This window comes from Poecilia mexicana, unplaced genomic scaffold (genome assembly GCF_051168715.1).
Source record: "Poecilia mexicana isolate PSO_F unplaced genomic scaffold, ASM5116871v1 scaffold_7, whole genome shotgun sequence".
Classification (NCBI taxonomy): Eukaryota; Metazoa; Chordata; class Actinopteri; order Cyprinodontiformes; family Poeciliidae; genus Poecilia; species Poecilia mexicana.
Window position 1 is genome coordinate 15,093,831 of NW_028263376.1, and position 18,980 is coordinate 15,112,810.

Genomic DNA, 18,980 nt, shown 5'->3' on the forward strand with positions numbered 1-18,980 from the left:
AGAGCAGCTCTCCCTCCAAGGTGATTATTGATAAAGGATGACACGCTCGTGTAGAAAATATTACACTCTTGTTTCTGCAGGGAAAGACATTGCTTAATATATAAATACTGAGGCGGGAGATATTATTTAGGAATATCAGAGCAAAGGGATCGAAATGGAAATGTCCACCACACTTTTCAGATTTTTAATAGCAAAAAAAAAAAAAGTAAAATATTGGATGACATATACTATAATAAACAAATATATTGAGATTTTTTTGTGGGACAAAATGTAAAAAAACAAAAAGAAAGCTCAAATTGTCAAATTGTATGAAGGCTTTTCACTGATCTAAGATTCATTTTCTGAAATGGTGATATACTGTAGCGCGGTCCTGCTGTGATCCAGTGACAGTCGATAAGCGACCTGCTCCTGCGGCCGTCGCCCTGCTCTCTGTGTTGTGGTGAAGGATCACCACTGGTAATGTACCCTCATCACCACAGAGGTCAATGTCTGTTCACCAAGAGCAGCTCTCCCTCCAAGGTGATTATTGATAAAGGATGACACGCTCGTGTAGAAAATATTACACTCTTGTTTCTGCAGGGAAAGACATTGCTTAATATATAAATACTGAGGCGGGAGACTATTCCCTCACCTACTGAAGGACTATAAAAGAAACGGAGTGGAAACCATCAGGGATGCAGGGAGCCATGTCAGTTTCCTTCAGACGTTTTCCTCCTAATATCTTTTAAAGGAAACAATCATCTTTCCTGATGAACCAAAGTGTCCTACAGCAGCCAAGGTCAGGTACACTGAATACACACACACACACACACGCAGTTCCACAGAGGGCTTTGGTAAATGCATCATGTGGTAAACTGTGCATTGTCCTCCGATTTTCCCTGCAGTCTACTACAGGGTACATTTTGATCTCAAGGTGCTGAAAGGCAGATGCTTCACATGCTTTTTCACACTAAAGTGATGGCAAGAAATAACACATTAAGATCCCAAGATGGCCTAAGGGCAGCTCCTTTACTGTTTTCTGCACAATGATATCTAGCAAGCTGACTTTTAGACATTTAGTAGCAATGCCAGAATGCATTGTAGCTGATAACTGATAAAATATTTGTTACCTGTGGAGACCTTGGAGGGCTTCATGAAAGCAACAAACCAGAACTGAGCAGATATGAAACATTATGACTAAAAGCAAAAGTCCAGTCCGGTTTCAAAGTTCACCTCCTAGATAAAAGTTGCTCTCCTTCTAACTTCCATGATAACTTTGTAAAACAACTTGACAGAACAATCTTGCACACAACACGCTCTCCAAATAATTTTATCAAACTATTTATACATGCCAGGAAACTTTCAAATGTTTCCAAGTGAAGCAATATTCAAGCTGTTTCTTATGCATAATTCACAAATATGCAAATAAAATCAAGATATGTTCAATTATCAATTATTTATTAAATATACACCATTATTCAAAATTATTGTAGATAACTGTAATCCTTTTTATTATTATTATATACAGATTCTATAAAAGTTTTCTTTATTTTGAGTAGATGCAACTAAAAAGAGAAAAAAAATCATAATAAACTAATTTTTAAATGTTTTATTTAATGAATCTTGTGCCCCACCAGAAGTTAAAGTTCACCAATTTTGGCCCCCGGGGCAAATCTTTAGGACACCACTGGTTTGGTTCATTGCAACAATGGAGGTATTATAAACCTACCTTATTAATTTCACAAAACGTAACAAGGAATATCCCAATTAGCACTGTTTTTGATCCAAATAAAGGTACCAATTTTTACATAAATACAAGAAACAAATTATTTAATACATCTTTGTCTTGAAATAAAGCTAATGGTTAAGTTTTAAACATTTATGTAGCCTGGGTCATGTTGTACATGTCGTACACAATGGGTTTTTGTTTAAAACTGTAAAACACAGGGAATTTTGAGGGGGAAAAAAACGCCTTTGCTTAGGGGTGCCCTGTCCTACCAATCACTCTCCTCCTCTAAAGGGGCTCCAATGGCACCTGAGGGGGAGATCTCATGGCCGTCATCCCAGAAAGCCTGCCGCAATGATGCCTGCTTACCATCTGCTCCCCATATGAGCAAAAACAGGCAATTGTCTCAAAAAAAGCCACCTCAATCATATTGTCATCGAACTGATACACTTTAACATGTTTTTCAGGCGGCTGTGGACAGGCTCTGAGCTGAATCTGCAACGCTGGAGGCCACTGTACGCCTTCAGGAGATACCAGTAAATGAATGCGCCTGTGTATACAGTGTAGGTATGTTTGATATGTATATCACAACTCTGCTCCGCCTCAGCATGGACTTGGCTTCTGACAGCGAAAAAGCAGAACAGTGGGACTCTGTCAGTGTTACGCATGCTGTAAATAACCCCTCCACGCCTTTGGTTTTATCATTTTGTGCGAATGATTCCAGGCCCCTCCAGTGTCAACAAGAAACGGCATTATTTTATGGCATAGAAAAGGAAAGAGATAAAAAGAGGAGCAAAGCAGAGGGGGTGGGGGGAGAGGAAGATGGGGCTAAAAAAGGTCCTTCAGGGAACATGGTGTAAATGAAGTTCCAGGAATGACACAGGCGAGCAATGAGGCGTGGATGGAAAATATACGCTGCACATCATCGGATAGAGATGCCAGTGGAAATGGCTTCATTGAAGTGTCAGCCCTCATCCATCAATCAATCATCCGCAAGAAACAATAACGCTGCGGCGATGGGGCGGCTTTTATGGGGCTTACTCATGGGTATCGGAAACAGCACTTAAACGTAGTTCTGACACTAGGAGAAAAACAGAGAGGAGGTGCTCGGCTTATTTCACATTCAGGTAGGGCTGATAAAAAGGAAGGGGGAGGGACTCTGTATACACGGCCCCTGTGGCAATCGGCTTGGACTGAGGAGGTTTTTATCTCCACTGCAGTGGTGGCATATGCTCCTCTTTCCTGTGTCCACCCTGTCCTTTGCAGGGCTGTTACTGAAGGGATGAAGGTGCTGCATTACAATGTGATTACTGTTGTGTGTGTGTGTGTGTGTATATATATATATATATATATATATATATATATATATATATATATATATATATATATATATATATATATATATATATAAATTGAACCCCATTGAAAACCTCCTGGTTATTCCACCAAATATTTATTTCTGAACTCTTCCTGAGTTAAAACATTATCATTGTTGTTTCTAAATGAATATGATCTTGTTTTCTTTGAATTATTTGAAATCTGAAAGCGATGCATCTTTTTTGTTATTTTGACTGTTTCTCATTTTCTGCAAACAAATACTACATTTTTGCCTGGAATTTCTGAGAAATGTTGTCAGTAGTTCATAGAATAAAAGAACAATGTTCATTTTACTCAAACAATAAAAAGTAAAACCAGAAAACTGATCATTTTAAGTGGCCTCTTATTTTTTATATATTGGAAGCAGGTCAGGCCCCAAGTCTTTTTGGAGCCCTAAGCAGGTTTTTATATGGGGCCCTGTCCATATCAACATGTCAACACCAGATTCTTTATCATCATCCTTATCATCATTTGTAATTAGCTTACATCATACCAGTTATATTATAGCTGATGATTTTAACCCATGAGTAGTAATCTAATAAATAATAATTTGGATTTTGAAATGCAATGAATACTATATTTAAGTAAACAAATGTACTTAAGTGGACAGACAGATCAGTAGACAGATTCATTGACTTTTGTTGTTTTTTATTTGAATATGCTGAAGTAGTTCCCTTCTTAAGTCCAATTTTTAACACTCTAGGTTAGTCATGGTTTGTGTGGCAGCCATCTTGACTGGATATACTTTCTTTTAGATTTGTTTTTAGATTTCCACATTCTTTAAATCAGTATCTGGTGCTCAGTTCTACTACGTGATGTTTAATTGTCCTATTTTACTTTTTTTAATTTTAATTTTCTGGTGTTTTTGTTGCATGTTTTTTTATGGTTTGTAACCTGAGTATAGCAACTTGTGTTACAGCTGACTGCATAAAAATGCCTTTTTATTATATGATTGGTTGATTGATGTTTTGGATAAAGTTGTTTTTCTATTTATAGTTGCTCTTGGTTCTGATCCACTTGAGTACTTTTTAGATTCAGTACACAGGTGGTCGGTTCATCAGGATGGTAAAGTCATCATTCCAATATATAATAGCCATTCTGAATCCTGACTGTATTCACTCATAAATAACCTACACAGACCACAGGTATTGAAAACAGAAGACCTCATCTATCAGGCCTATATGTTCAGCGCTCTCCCAGCATGAAAATAATCAAAAAATGCTAAATGGTCCAACAGTCGCTTGTGCTGTGTGTGAGCCTTTTGATTTCCCCCAACCCAAGTCTCCTGATGGCTTCTCTGCAACATGAAACATGACACATCATCCATTATTCTGTACATGCGCCTTGCTATCTCAGCCCCGCTCCATATGGCCTCTGTTGTCTCCAGACACCCAAATCCCTCTCCTTAGGCCACGGGCTGTTTTTGTGGGAACCGTTACATCGCTCCCTCTTCCTCAGAGGGAATGGGGTGACGATGATGAGCGATCGCAGACAAAGCAGACTTTTAGCCTCAAAGTCTGACAGGATGTTCAACAATTGACCATGTAACTGCTGTGCTGGCCCAATTGCTAATTCAAGCAATTTGACGTTCTGGAGGCAACAATTATGAGTGATAAAAGGATTGAGAAGACAGAGGAAGAGAGGACTAAAGGGGAAGGAGAAAAATATACAGCCACATATGCATATAAAAAATATCCAATATCAAATGCTTCTATCTACAAGCCTTGATAACTTAAACTTAACCTTCGATAAGATCAAACATAAAAAATCCAGCATAAAACATTTCCAAGATAAGGAGTCTCTTAAATAAAATGTAAGTATTTGATGCAAATGCCCAGAATTTTAAGAGAAAGTAGTTCAACATGGCCTGATTTTTGTCTTGGTTTTTTGCACATAACACTCACCCCTATGGTATTATGGGGCTTTAAGCAAGATTTTATTCAAATGGTTTATGTTTTTTTTTTTGTTTTGTTTTGTTTTTTACTTTTATAACACTATGTTCATTTAGGACTCATTTAAAACAAGTGCAACAAGCTTCATTTTAACTTCCTTCTTCTGTGTAATTTAATGTCAGCACAGTGACCAATATCCTCACATCATGCCCAGAGTGACATGTGGTGGTGGCAGTATCATGCTGTGGGGATGCTGCTCATCCGCAGGGTCAGGAAAGCTGCGCAGAGTTGATAGGAAGATTCTAGACAATTCTACAGGAAACCTATTGGAGACTGAAAAACATAAGAGACAGAAGGAAAAGGTTCACCTGTCAGGGGGGCAGCTCACCTTAACACACAGACACAGATGCAATGGAATAGCTTAGTAGCTATATAACCTGTCTGATATGCAATAGCAAAACTTGAAAATTGCTTTTTACTGACACTCTCTGTCCAAACGGAGGTTAAAATGTCAGCCTCTGTTTTTTATTATTGTTAATAAACCTTTATGTAACCAGATTAAAAAAACCATTGAGATCCAGATCTCTTTCCCAGGGGTGACATGGCCAAGAAAGGCAGCAGCATATGTCAAAGCGGACAAGACAAATGGACAACAATAACAAAAACAAACATTAAGAATATATACAATTCAACCAATTTGACAAATAAAACACAGACGTTTTTACACCTTATGTGCAAAGCTGGTAGAAACATAATCTAAAAGACCTGGACTCGTAGCAAAAGGTGCTTCTAGAAAGAACTGATGAGCAGGCCACAGCTTTCATAACAAACCCGAGGTCTTCATAGGACAGCTGTATCCATACTTGTACTTGACACAATTGAACTTTCGTTACTTGGTGATTTCTAAAGGCAAGATTACAGGAAAGACTGCTGAATACAAATGTACCCAACACTTTTTAGAAATGAAAAATGAAATTAAAAGTTTTCAGTTATAATGTGACAAAAATGGAAAATGTTCCAGATGTATAAATACTGAAAGGCAATGATTCAGGCTAAGTTATATTATTGATTAATTTGCCACATCAGTGTTCAAGAATACTGACTCACGCTGACACAAGCAGAACAAGTTAAAAAAAATTATAAAATGTCAACAATACATTCTAAACTTTAAACAGTAAATTATAGCTATTCATGAATAATGTTGAAATGTTTTTTTTAATCACATATCTATTTTATTTTTATCAAGTTCATTAGTAAATTATTTCACTTTCATTGACCGACAAAGAAAATTTTAAAATTCAGAATCAAGTTTTTGACAAATGTTTTGAAATTTGTATTCTTATTAGTGTTCTTGGATGCCCCCTTCTGGCTGGAGGCTTTATAACAGAAGCTTAGATTTTATTTGGCTATAATTTCTCTCTTGATGCCCTGTTTTCAATTAAAATATAAACCAAGCATCACATTTAATATTTAATTTGCCAAATAATTTGTCTAAATAAAGGGTTAGGGTTAAGATTTTGCAGTAAAAATAATAATGATAAACTTGCACTCAGTGGAAAATTAATATTCAGATCAAAATTGTGGCAGGAATATTGCATTTTCTGGAGATTGTATACTACAGTGAAAAATTAAAAAAATAAAATAAAATAAAAAAAATAAAAAGAGCAAACAAAACTATTCTTCCCTATTTTGGTCTTCAAATGAAGACAATCACAATACTTATAGTGCTCCTATTTTTGCTATTCATAACCCTTAAAAGCAAATATAAAAGTAGGCCTGTGATTCACAAACATTGCAGATTTTTTATGAAAAGTATTGTTTGAGACGTAGGGTGATCCTGGGTGCCCCCTACTGGTCTGGATGCCTGTAGCAGCAGCTTCATTTGTTTATGCCTTGGGCTTTTTCTGCCTGCACAAACAACCAGATTGAAAACAAAGTTTTTACTCAAGCATGTGAAACTGATTTCTTTAATCTATATTTTAAATCTGCATCAAAAACTTGATAAAAGTCTGCTTCCTGCAGAATGATTTAGCAGCAAAACAAAGCATAAGGGAATAAAAGGATCCGCGATGTCTAAAAATGATTGAAGTCAGACCAAGATTCTGGGAGAAACGTTACCTCTCCTCAAGCTTCTCGTGTTACAGAAAAAGATCCAGAACAGGAAGTAAGCAGAGGATGGAAAACAAAGTGTTCCTTATTTTGGCCTATTAACAAAGCTTTACATGAAAACCGTCACACTCTTTTGACGTGGGGATCGGGTGTAACAGGACGGATGTCATAAGCTGTTGTCGACTCGCGTCCTCAAGAACGCCTTTGCTCTAGGTCTGCCACAGTGTGAGGGAACATGAGGGTGATGCTAAGTGAAATGCTCATTTTGCGTTTGTGATTACCGAGGCCCATGGGCGATATGCACTAATGTGAGCTAATGCAATAGATTACACAGTGCAGGCCCAGGGGAACAGACAGCAAACAGATGTGGTCTCCTCAAAAAGGGAGGAGGGGGTTGATGAGGGGGAGAGAGGGAGAATCAAAGTTTAAAATGTTCAGTGCGCTGAAGATTGTCTCTTGCAGTTTGTTGTTTACAGAATTAACAGCAGGGATAAGTTTTGTCAGTCGTCTCCTTTTATAGAGAAAAGTCAACAATGGAGTACTGATCTCTCCATTGATGAAGAGGCTTTTTCCAAACTTATCACATATTATTTTTCTTCCTTTTTCTTTTACAAGTAGCAATTCAATAAATAAATACAATATTCTCCTGCTGTGCTGGGTAACACATATGAAACATCAGCACTTTGGGCGTAGGCGCTACCACAATCTGTTACGTTTTTTCTTTTTCTTGCAATAAGTTTTACTTTTCAGCATGAAGGCAGACGTATGTAAAAATATATTCAGTATGATTCACTTTGCCCCATTGCTCTGTAATTCTACTCTAAGACTGGTCACTCTGTAGGATTTTACAGCATAAACTGCACTGCAACTCTGCTCAAGAAACATATCACCCAAGGCAACAATCCAGACTGAATAAATACTGCCCTCTGGTGGTTAAAGCAAGAAAGTAAAGGTTAAAGTGAATTGGAGACAAAAAAACTAAATCATGAACAACTTGAATTCAACAAGTTGAACCAACTCTCCAACAGTTAAGGAATGAAGTCAGAACTTTTCTTTAGGCTCTCTTTGGTTCAAGTTAAAGACCAAAACAATAGAGTCGATTCTTATTTCACAGTAAATATTTAAATCAAACAGGATTACATGGATTACTTTACATCTAAGATGCAAATGTTCACTTTGTTCCTTTTTGTAAATTAACAAACATTTTTACAAAAATCAAGATTGCACGTTGCTTGCAGTAAGAAGGCTTTGTGTTCGAATCAGGAAGTCTGTGCATGTACGAGTTCTCTCTGGGTACTCCAGTTTCCACTTGACTGTTATTTGGTCTGCATATTGTCCTTAGATGTGAGCATGTGTGTGCATGGTTGTTTGTCCTTGTGATGGACTGATGACCTGTCCAAGATGTTCCCTGCCTCTTGCCCAATGACCACTGGAGATAGACATGAGCCCCCCCTCGACCCTGCAAGAACCATTCATCAAATTATTTTCAACTTTGGAAGGCAGGTTCTGTAAAGAAACCAAGCCATCTACGTGCCAGCTCCTTTCAGTGGAGTCAGAGAAATATCCAGAACAAAAATAACAAACTCATTATGCAGAGTAGTATATTTCAAGTGTCAGTTTCTACATTGTTAAAAAAAAAAAAAGAACGCATAATTGTGGGCCTATGAAAAGCAAGTTAAGGTACTGGACAGTAAATATTTTGCATGAGTTACAGTTAAAGTGATCACACAGCGACTTTGCTGAGATGTTAAGGAAGGCCAGGTTGCTTTAAAACTGACGTTCACTTTGTTGGCTCTGGTTTCTCATCGTCTTCTTAATACTACTCCATAGATTTTCTGTTAGTACAGGCGAATTGGCTGGCCAACAAACAGAAATGCCGTGGTGGTTAAACCAGATGCTGGTATTTTTGGCAGCGTGAGCAGGAGCCAAATCCAAGTGGAAAATTAAATCAGGATCTCCATAAGACTAATGAGCAGAGGGAAGTATGAAATACTCTGGGTTTGAAAAAAAAATAAACACATGCAGATGACAGGGTTCACTGACTGAAAACCTCACACAGGAGCTCAAGCAACATGGGTTCACATTAACCATTTTTAATAGTTAATGTGAGATTTACTCATCTGGAAATCTTCCTATGGTGGCAAATTACCCTTGTTGCCATTTATGGAACCGCTAGCTTCTTCAGAAATGACATTTTGGACACTTGCATTAAAAGGTAAACCACAACATTTCCTTATTAAACATCCGTTTTATTGGCCTTGTACAATGTCTTAATTATCTGAGGAAGTAAACAGTTTCATAAGCTGGAAGATAAGGCTAAGGGACTAGAGTCATTGTAGATAGAATAAATTTACACTAGAAAACTCAAAACTCTAGAAGAAAAAAAATGGAAATGTTCAACTTATTTTACCCAGAACTTTTCTAGCCAATTCGTGAGATTAATCTCAAAATTTCTGATAATTTTCTAGCAAACTTTTGGCAGAAATTTAATCCTACAATGGCCTTAACATGCCGTTGTAAGAGCTTCCCTTTGTAAGTGGGATTACTGAAATAAATTAACAGTTTGAATATATTCTAATTTCCTGAGATGCACCAGTTTAGGAGAATGCATAAAACTGGTGACTGAAAAAAAATATAAAAACTTTGATGCAAGTTTATTCTATGAATGAATGTAAAGCTCAAAGACTGCTACTCAAAGTATCTGAAGAGAAAATGAAAGGCCATACAGAGGAGGAAAACCTTGACAAATTCTTTGCCTCTCATTTTTATTACTGAAATGTCATACAAATCTCAAAACAATAGTATCAATTTTACATGAAGTTTACATGCAAGCCAAATACAAAAACCCACATTTATCTCAGGCATTTCAATGCAAAAGAAACAAAATTACGCAAGCGACGCCTGAGCATCGAGTAAAGCAGTTAACCTGAGACTCTTTTCTTCACAGTTCACATTTAATTGAATCATTAATCAAAACAGCTGCTTCTAGGTTGTTGTTTTTCCCAGGCACACACATAAAAGGTCACTGGAAACTACACACTTTCAAGACTGAATGTGCACCAATCAAATGACAAGGTTTGATCATTTTATTACAAACCGAACCACGGTTCGCAGCTGATGGATCCGAGGCACTAGAGGTTAATGATTAAATGTACCATTTTAAAAGAATCTTGTAACTAAAGTATTTTCTGCTTAAAGCATATGAACTTAATCCACAACCAAAAATGTAGATGTAGTTGTGTGTCACAGTGTATTACATGTGGTTTTTGACAATTTCTGAAATACTCCATTTATCAAGGTACACAAGCTCAGTTGACATTATAGCAACAGCAGCTTTAAAAATAACTAAGTGTACAGAGAGCAGCATGAGGTAGAGCATCCAGAAAAAACGGTTTCTGTGGCCTACTAGTAATCTAATGGCCCAAGACCATCAAACTTCTCATCGGTGATTTGGAAGAGACAAAAACAAAATTGTTTAACTGCTGCCAGAAGGCGAATGGAGCCGCCATTTTCACACAAACCCTGTCTCACGTAGAGGCGGATTTTATCTAATTTTACACACTGCTTTTGTTGTTACATAACCTGATATTTAAAGATTAGTGTGGGTAGAATATGACTTTAGATAAATGTTTAAATTGATAGCAATATCCCAGTGTACACCAAGTGGAGAAATATCTGTGCACTTATCCCACATGGATAAGAAAATAACTGTATAATGAAATTCTCAGCTCCTGAAATATCCATACAACACACATTTTCTTCTATCGAATCTACATTAAATTAAAGGCAACAAAGGCACAGTCTGAGCAGACTCATTTTATAAATGCAGAAATTAAATACTTTTTCCATAAAGTTCTCCGAAATAAGGTAGCAGCTCTGTTTACATATAGAAAAAGGGAAACAAAATTATACCACGGATAACAAGTTTCAATCCAGTGAAGGACAACAACAAAAGCAAGAAGAAAAAAGGTTTGAAGTTCAAAACAAATTCGTTGCACATATTTTCCAGTGGTTTACCTTGGTGCTTTTTATTTTAGGAGTTCTTGTCAGTGGTCCCGTAGCACTGGTGTGGGAAAGAGGTTGAGGGGTCTCTCCTCGGAAGGCTGGGCAGGCTTGGTAAGGGTTGGTACAGTAGAGTTCTGGCCCCTGAGCAAGAATAATTAGTATTAGTTCTCCAAAATATGGATTATGCATATATATACACACACAATAAAGTTTAATTTCAGTAAAACTGTACAAAGTTTTCCTCTTAGTGTACAAAACTAATACATACCAACTCTGGGGTTGGCCAGTCCTCCGTGACTGGGGTTTGTTGGTGTGCTGTGGTAGAGGGATGCCAGATCATTTGGTGTGTAGTGCAGAAAGTTCATCATGTTCCACTCCGACTCCAAACTTCCCCCCAGAGGTGTAGACCCGGTTTTTATTGGACACAGGGAAGACGAGGATGGGCCTGGCCCCTGCGATGCATTTCTTCCTGGAAAAAGCAACCTACTGGGTCCGTCTAGTGGCGGTGGTCTAAAAGACGCTTTCTCGCCAGTCTCAGTTGCTCTGTTTGTTGGTACAGAAAGCTTCAATCTCTTGCCAGATGGGTCACCAAAATCCACTTGAGGGAGGCTCCCAAATCTGCTCGACAGACACAGGCGAGCAGTATCCGAGTGCCAAAGGGCGCCGCTTCTTGACGGGTAGCTCCTCTCGCTTACTCCCACTCTGTCCAGAGAAGCTGACCTGTCCACTACATACTTACTGCCTGCGTTGGTTTTCCTCGTAACCTCTGTGTACTTGGAGGATTCCTGGTTGGGGTGGGACTCAACGTTTTGTTGGTAAGGTTGGAACCCCGGCTTGACATCTCGGCCTGGTGCAGGGACCGGTGAGCACTTTGGGCCGTGAGGCTGGTTTACTGGGAGACCTTCTGGAGGTTTGGAGGGTTGTGGAAGTGGGGATTTGGTCCGGCGAGGATGGCGTCTGTCAGTCATCTGGAGAGGAGTAACGTCTTTCCCCTCCAGAGCAGGGGGGCAACCTGTATAACGTTTTCGTTTCACACTGTATCCATATTCGTTCTTTTTGGTGTTATCTGATTTGTCTTTATGTATCAACCTTTTGTGCATTACAAGAACCTCAGGGTAAAGGGTTTTATATGTGCAAAATGAGCATGAATTTGGCGTCAATGCACATCTGGCTTCGGCAGCTATAGAAACAGTCACTTTCAAGGACAAATTTAATGGACCCTCAGAGTTCTCGTTCCTTTCCTCCTTTTCCTTTTTCAGGTTAACCGCTAGTGGTTGCTCTACTTGTACATCATTGCCTTCTGAGTTTAGTTGCACAATATGCTTGTCTGGTTTTATGTCCAAGCTATCAAATCTAACCTTAGGTGTTCCATTTGCTTTTGAATCCCAGAGTTTAGGTCTGCTTGGGGCAGGGCTACCATCAGGAGAAGGTAGTAGAGGTCCAGATCTGCTGGAGCTTTCCATATATGGTTTGTCTTTGTGGCGATGATGATAGTGGTATTTTAGTGAAGTCTTCTGAGCGGCTGCGTAGTTGCAATAAACACATTTATAGGGTTTCTCACCTGGAAAATATGCAAATTAAATCACTTTAGCTTGATTGCAGGAACCTCCGATTAATTGTAAAATTATGCCTTTTTGCATGCAACATAAAGGGATGATTTGATTTGTCACAAATTTAGATACATTTTATTGGGATTTTAGGCAAGAGACCCATACAAGTAGATCATAATTACCAAGCAGTAGAAAAATGTTTAAACTTTGTTTATTTTTATAAATAAAATTTTCAAAGGTCAGGCCTACATTTATATTCAGCTCCCTTTAAAGGTAAATGGCCTACATTTGGATAGCACTTTACCAAGTTTTAAGGCTTGATAAAGTCGCTGTTTATTTACTGAAGGCCTCATGCACTTGTTAGAGAAAAAACAACTTTGTGAAAAAACAGACAGTTTGGGATAAACCAGTAGAGAAGTTTAAAGTAGGATTTGGTTACAAACAATATCCCAAACTGTGAATATTTGGTAAAGCTCTTGATAAAAGGTGTTCAATCCAACTACGAAGGAGAAAGTATTGCCAAGCTGCAAATTTATAATGATATGGCCATCCATCTAAACTGACCAACTGGGAAAGGAGAGAAGAGATATCAAGATATCCATGACAACTCCGAAGGAGCTTCAGAAACCCTTAGCTCAGGTGACAGAAGTTGGCAGTAAGACAACAATTAGTTATGAAATTTCCAAATCTGGCCACTATGAAAAAGCAGCAAGAACAAAATCATTGTTTGCAGGTGTCTACAGGGACTACAGAAGACACAGCAAATGTGAGGATGTGCTCTTGACACGTGAGACCAGTGTAAAAATTCAAAAAGCCATGTCGTGGAGATATTTTTCTTCAGCAAAGACAGAAAAGCTGCTCAAAGGTACAGGTTCAGGCTGCAAAAGACTTTAGACTGGGGCAAAGGTTAACTTTCTAGCAGGATAAAGACCATAAACAAACTGGTGTTCATCACTTCTGACTGAGCTATTGTACAAAGCAGAATGGGCAAAATATTTCTGTTTCAAGATGTGAAAAGCTGATAGAGACATGCACCAGAAACTGCCAGGTATAGCTGCACCAAAAGTATTGCCTCAGGGATGCTAAAAAAATGCATGCCACAGAATCTTCTTTCTAAAAACAGACAATGTATCATTTTCATCAATGTTTTCTGTTACACTGTCATGCACTCTCATTAAAATCCTTTAATCTTTTAAAAGTTTCTGGTTGTGACATTACAAAATGTGGAAAATTTTAAGATGTATCAATACTATTTTAAGGCTACAAATTAAAGCAAAAGTGATATATAAATACCTGTGTGAGTTCTCATGTGAACTGTGAGGTAATAACTCGATCGGAATGATTTGCCACAGTAGCTGCATTCTTTGGACCTGTATTTTGATCGATCAAGACCATCCTCTCCTGAAAGAATAAAAACAGTAAAGGAATATGTCAAAAAAAAAATTAGGTGTAATTACCCATCTTGTCAGCAGATGGAGCACTTTGTAGCAGCCTAAACAGAGCTCCAGTTTTACCTGAAATGAAGTTTTCCTCCAAAGCCTCCTCGTGTGCCTCCTCTGCCGGGTCCTGTGCGACTGTTCTTGGCGTTTTCATATCAGCAGAAGAAGTTGGACTATCTTCGCCACCTCTCTCACGCTTGTGGACCCTGGAGTGGAGAACCAACTGGTGATAGGTTCTGAATGTTTTGTGACACTCCTCACAAGTGGTTGGCCTCTCTTTGTCCTTATGTTTTTGCATGAGTGACCTCCGCGGTGGGTTGGAGGTTTCAGTAGCAGACTGCAGCTGAGACCGGAGTTCTTTCACAGTTTTGTCTCCTTGACCTTCTGACCATATAACACTAGTCTCTTCTTTATCAGAGCCACAGTCTTCGTTGTCTGTGCTGAGTTCCTGACCAATATCTTTAGTATTATTAGGGCCAACTGCTATCTTGCCCTTTGTCGCAAGCTGCCAGGCCTGATATGTAGTAAAGGGATCCAGCTGGGGAATCCACTTAGATGATCTTGCATTGTTTAAACTTTTATTTTCAGAGGCAGGCTGCAGGTTGAGACCATGTAAAAAAGCTTCCTGTTTGTGGGACTCGGTCGCACCATCAATCTTCTCCTTGCCTTCATCTTTACCTAGCTCCGCCTCTCGATTGTGAACCTTACTATGTTCCGCCAAACTGTCATGATCAGGGAAGAAAAACCCACAAACCATGCACATTTTGTAAACAGACAGGACGGGCTCCAAGGACGGCTCCTGGGTGATGCCATTAATGGTGAATGGGGCCTCCTGGTCCAGAACAGCCCTGCTCTTTGGTCCCGGTTTCACATGCATCTTCATGTGATTTTTCAAAAACCATGACTCTCTGAACCGCCGTCCACAAACGTTGCAACAGTACGTAAAGTAGTCCTTGTGCTTCCTCATGTGGGTCTCCAGTTCACTAGCATCGTGCGCCACCTGACCGCAAACGATGCAGCTGGGAGCTGCCGCCTCCTCCTGCGTGGGCAGGACGCTGGGTTTGGGCCGGGATCTCTCCCCGGGGACCCTGAACTCAGCATCGACCCGCAGCACCATGGGTTCGTAGAACGTAGTGGGGTGATGTGTGAGCACATGCGGGCCGAGCTCATCCTGATGCGTGAAAACCTGATCGCAAAACATGCAGGATAGCTGCACACTGTCCTCAGACTGTAACACGGCCTTCGCAGTGCAAGCGCTCTGTGGTGTCATGCTGCAACTAGGCCCTGGGATTCCTGCATTGTTACTAATCAGGATATCTTGGAGAAGGCCATCTGGGCTGTCCACAAACGGCAGTAAAGAGTGAGTTGGCATTTTCCTCTGAGGCTCAGCGCACAGTCCAGAGGAGGAACCTAAAAGAAAAAAAAAAGTAAGATTTGGTTAATATCGAAACAAGATTGGCCCATTCATTGCCTTATAATCAACTTTAAATATATAGGAACAACCTTCTAATACTGAAAACAGGAAATGTATCTGTTTTAAGCAATCAACTACACAGACAACTCATTTCCTCTCTGTACAGACCACTGATAAAAACTAAATGTCTCTTTAAGTCACAGTAGACATACCCCTAACCAGAAAGACCAACCTTAGTGTCTGAAAACTACATCAAGCACCACACTAAGCTGAAAGACTCAATGTTAACATACAATGTAGCCTTAATCTCAGGAATCTGTTTGGTTAACCAATTAGCTTACAGCTGTAAATACTAAAAATATGAATATTTATCACCAGTTTAACCTCTTTTTTAATTATTTTTCATGTTCATGTAATGCGTTTCCTGTTTTAATCACCTATTATGTAGATTTCCTTATTTTAAATTCCTAAATGATGAAAACAAGCAACACAAAGAGGCTTTTTCTGACTCATATGGGATGGTCCGCTAATGTATAACATTAAAATCCTGTTTCTTTTACAGCACGCATATGGAGGTCTACTGTATGAAGAAGTTCCTGATATTGCTTTGACTGGTTGATATGTGGCATAAATGGATCAACCATGTAAACCATTTAAAAAAAACAGATATGACCAAATTTCTTATGGGCTTTCCAATAATATGACATCTTTTGAATAACTAGAATATTTCAATACCAATAGGTGCTGGTATTTTCCCCTTTGTCTTGTCAGCTACAGATTCCTCAGATAACAGCAGCAACAGAATGCAGAAAAAGCATGTGAATCTTAAACTATTTCTCTGTTTCTCCAAAATGCTGCAGATTAGCTACAAAGGTTGTTCTGAAGAGCAGCAAACCAAGAAAACCGAAAACTAAATGCAACTACAGCACAGGATAAACTCTCACGGCTTTGTTTTTTTATGCATAGTAGTAAGAAATGAGAGATAGAGAGGAGAGTTAAAAAAGAAAAGTCAACCAAGCAATCATATTGACAAATTATAAATCTGAAATTTAAAGTGAGGATTTCTGCTGAAACTGATCAGTGTGGGGAAAGAGGACCTGATTGTTTCATAATATATGTAAAATTTAAAACTATTTTGGCAGAATGTTTCCACTTCCTATTTTTAACAGGTTATGTATGATAAATGCTATTTTAGGAGTTTATTATTTATTTTTTCCACTTATGTATATTTTATTCAATATTTTTGAAAAAGTTATTTTAATTAAAAAATGTTTTAAGATTACATTTAGTGGCAGAGCAATCTTAAAGACACTTTAAAATCTAACTTTTGCCATAATAAATGCTTACGTTTAGTGCTAGATAGCTTAGCATTTTCTTAGCCCTAACCCTATCCCAATTAATTTTGTTCAGTTTGTATACAATGCACTGAAAAAAGCAAATCCAATTTTTTTTCCCCCCCAATTAAAACGTGCTTTGTCAGGCAGAACTTAAATTTAAAATTATGACTACAATTTAGTCAATTAAAAAGTTTGTTGTTAAAACATAAAAGTTTAGTGGGCTACAATTTGACTACAAATTATGAAATTAGGACTAAAGCTAAATTACATTTTAATCAAAAGACTGAAACTAAAAGTGTCATCATGGTAAAACAATTTTAATTTAAGTGTTTTATTGTTCCTGCTAGCAAAACCTAATGTAGGAACTTACATAAAAATGAATCATTATTTAAGAGGAAATGGGGTCAACAGGAAAATCCCGACTCTGCTTAAGATCAAATCCAAACTAAATCCAATCTAAACAATATTTAATATTTTTTGACATCAAGTTAAGTTTATAACTTAACTTATAAGTTAAGACCTCTGGATAAAGGCAGAGGTCACTTTATCCAGTTGACCTCTGCCTCTACCGTCGATAACAAGCAGGACCTTGAGCGTTTTTGTTAGTTTCTTCTGCTTTTTTTAAGTACACGCAAGCTTTGTGTTCCTGTTAGTCACCTTGTTATTCAAGAAAGCACAGATGTGGTCTAAGAGCGACCCTCAACGTTTATCGATTCGCGAGGGGGGATGCTACAAGTAGCAGTTAACTAAATACAGCTCAAACAAAAATAAAAGTTTTATTTTAATAGGCTATTACGTTTCTATGTGTGCATTATAAGCCAAACACGAGGAGTTAATTTGGTTTTTAAAAGCCACACAGTTTTGCGTCACAATTTAACTTCAATAAAAAAACAACAAAAAAGAATTCAGTTCAAAAAGCGACGACAACGTTTATGTCATGGCAACATTAAACCGTTTGTTCTAAAACTTGAACCACAACAACACGCTAAGGTCACCGACATAATTTATGAACCCGTCGTGTTAAGTAATTTTGAGCATACCAGAAACAGTTAGGAAACATTTTCTCCCCACTTTCTTGTCTGCTGTTCACGACTTGCGAGCAAACTGTAGAAACTCACCAAACAATACCTACCAAGTCCGAATTTCCGGATTAGTATTAACTATAGTGATATACTACGAGCGAAAAGGAAGGAGTGAGCCGCCACGCTGCTTTTTTTGCTGCTGCTGTTTGTGTCGGGTAGCTTCTTCATTTCACGCAGCGCTCTCTCTCTCTCTCTCTGTATGTGTGAGTGTGCTGGTGGACGGCTCACCTAATCAATTGTTTGAATGTGAATCATATTTGTTCTACTTGGCGAGTCCTCCTCACTGCGTGCAGCTGTTGAGTTCTGAGGCGCGTGCGCTGTGCCACTCTCTGTCTCGAGATGGGGGGCTGGGGGAGATAGAGCGCGTGCACGGCGTCACCCCCCTTCCCCATAAAAGAAGAAAAAAAATCCCACACGACAGTCACGTGGTCATGAATGACAGAAAAATGACACATTGTAAAAAACACACTTAAAAACTTGGGAGTAGTTATCTCTTTGTTTTAATATTAATTCCTATAAAACATTTCTCTAATAATGGCGCAGATTTAGTAATTTATCTACACTTATATCAGATTGTTTTCCAAAACTCACTATAACAGTTACACCTCTATACAGTGACGTCCATGAGCTCTGCATTGTTTACTGCTTTGACTTTGTATGCTGCTAAAGCGTCCCGTTTTTAAGAAGAAAAAAGGGGGTAAATTGTCCCAATAAAGTGAATTATTGCGCTGACACAAGGCTACGTGACACTTTGAGGTGTAACTCACCTAAACTGTAGTTCTTTCCTCCATTTTCACGTCATGCATCAGCTACCATGTGGAGGTGGGGGAGGGGTTCCTTAGCCTTTCACTGTTACATGAGGTTTCTTTTTCTTTCTTTCTTTTTTTTTTATAATGCAGATGCAGAAGCAGGTTGGCTGAGTTGTGGGAAATTTCATGTTCTTCCTATTTCATCAGCCGAACCCACCCAAAGGAGATCAGTTACAAATCCACCTTAATGTGATTCTACACAAAGAAATATACTTCCTTACATGATGGGCATGATAAAGGATAATTTTATTATGAAAAAGC

The 18,980-nt window shown here is 38.5% G+C and overlaps 1 protein-coding gene across 4 annotated transcripts; it reads right to left on the reverse strand.

Moving 5' to 3' along the window:
* Positions 1 to 3,425: 3,425 nt before the first annotated feature.
* Positions 3,426 to 18,293, reverse strand: znf217 (zinc finger protein 217). Of its 4 annotated transcripts, XM_088007132.1 has the most exons (6): positions 17,961 to 18,131; positions 14,153 to 15,487; positions 13,932 to 14,039; positions 11,357 to 12,649; positions 11,101 to 11,229; positions 3,426 to 5,307 (listed from the first exon to the last, which is right to left on the reverse strand). In XM_088007132.1, exons 2-5 carry the CDS (start codon positions 15,447 to 15,449, stop codon positions 11,117 to 11,119), a joined length of 2,811 nt encoding a protein of 936 aa, XP_087863258.1. In that variant the 5' UTR covers positions 15,450 to 15,487; positions 17,961 to 18,131; the 3' UTR covers positions 3,426 to 5,307; positions 11,101 to 11,116. The 4 variants fall into 4 exon arrangements, with proteins under 4 accessions (XP_087863258.1, XP_014835233.2, XP_014835246.2 ...); XM_014979747.2 differs by lacking the exons at positions 3,426 to 5,307; positions 17,961 to 18,131 and adding an exon at positions 18,139 to 18,293 and having other exon boundaries at positions 9,832 to 11,229; XM_014979760.2 differs by lacking the exon at positions 3,426 to 5,307 and having other exon boundaries at positions 9,832 to 11,229.
* Between the last annotated feature and the right edge of the window lie 687 nt (positions 18,294 to 18,980).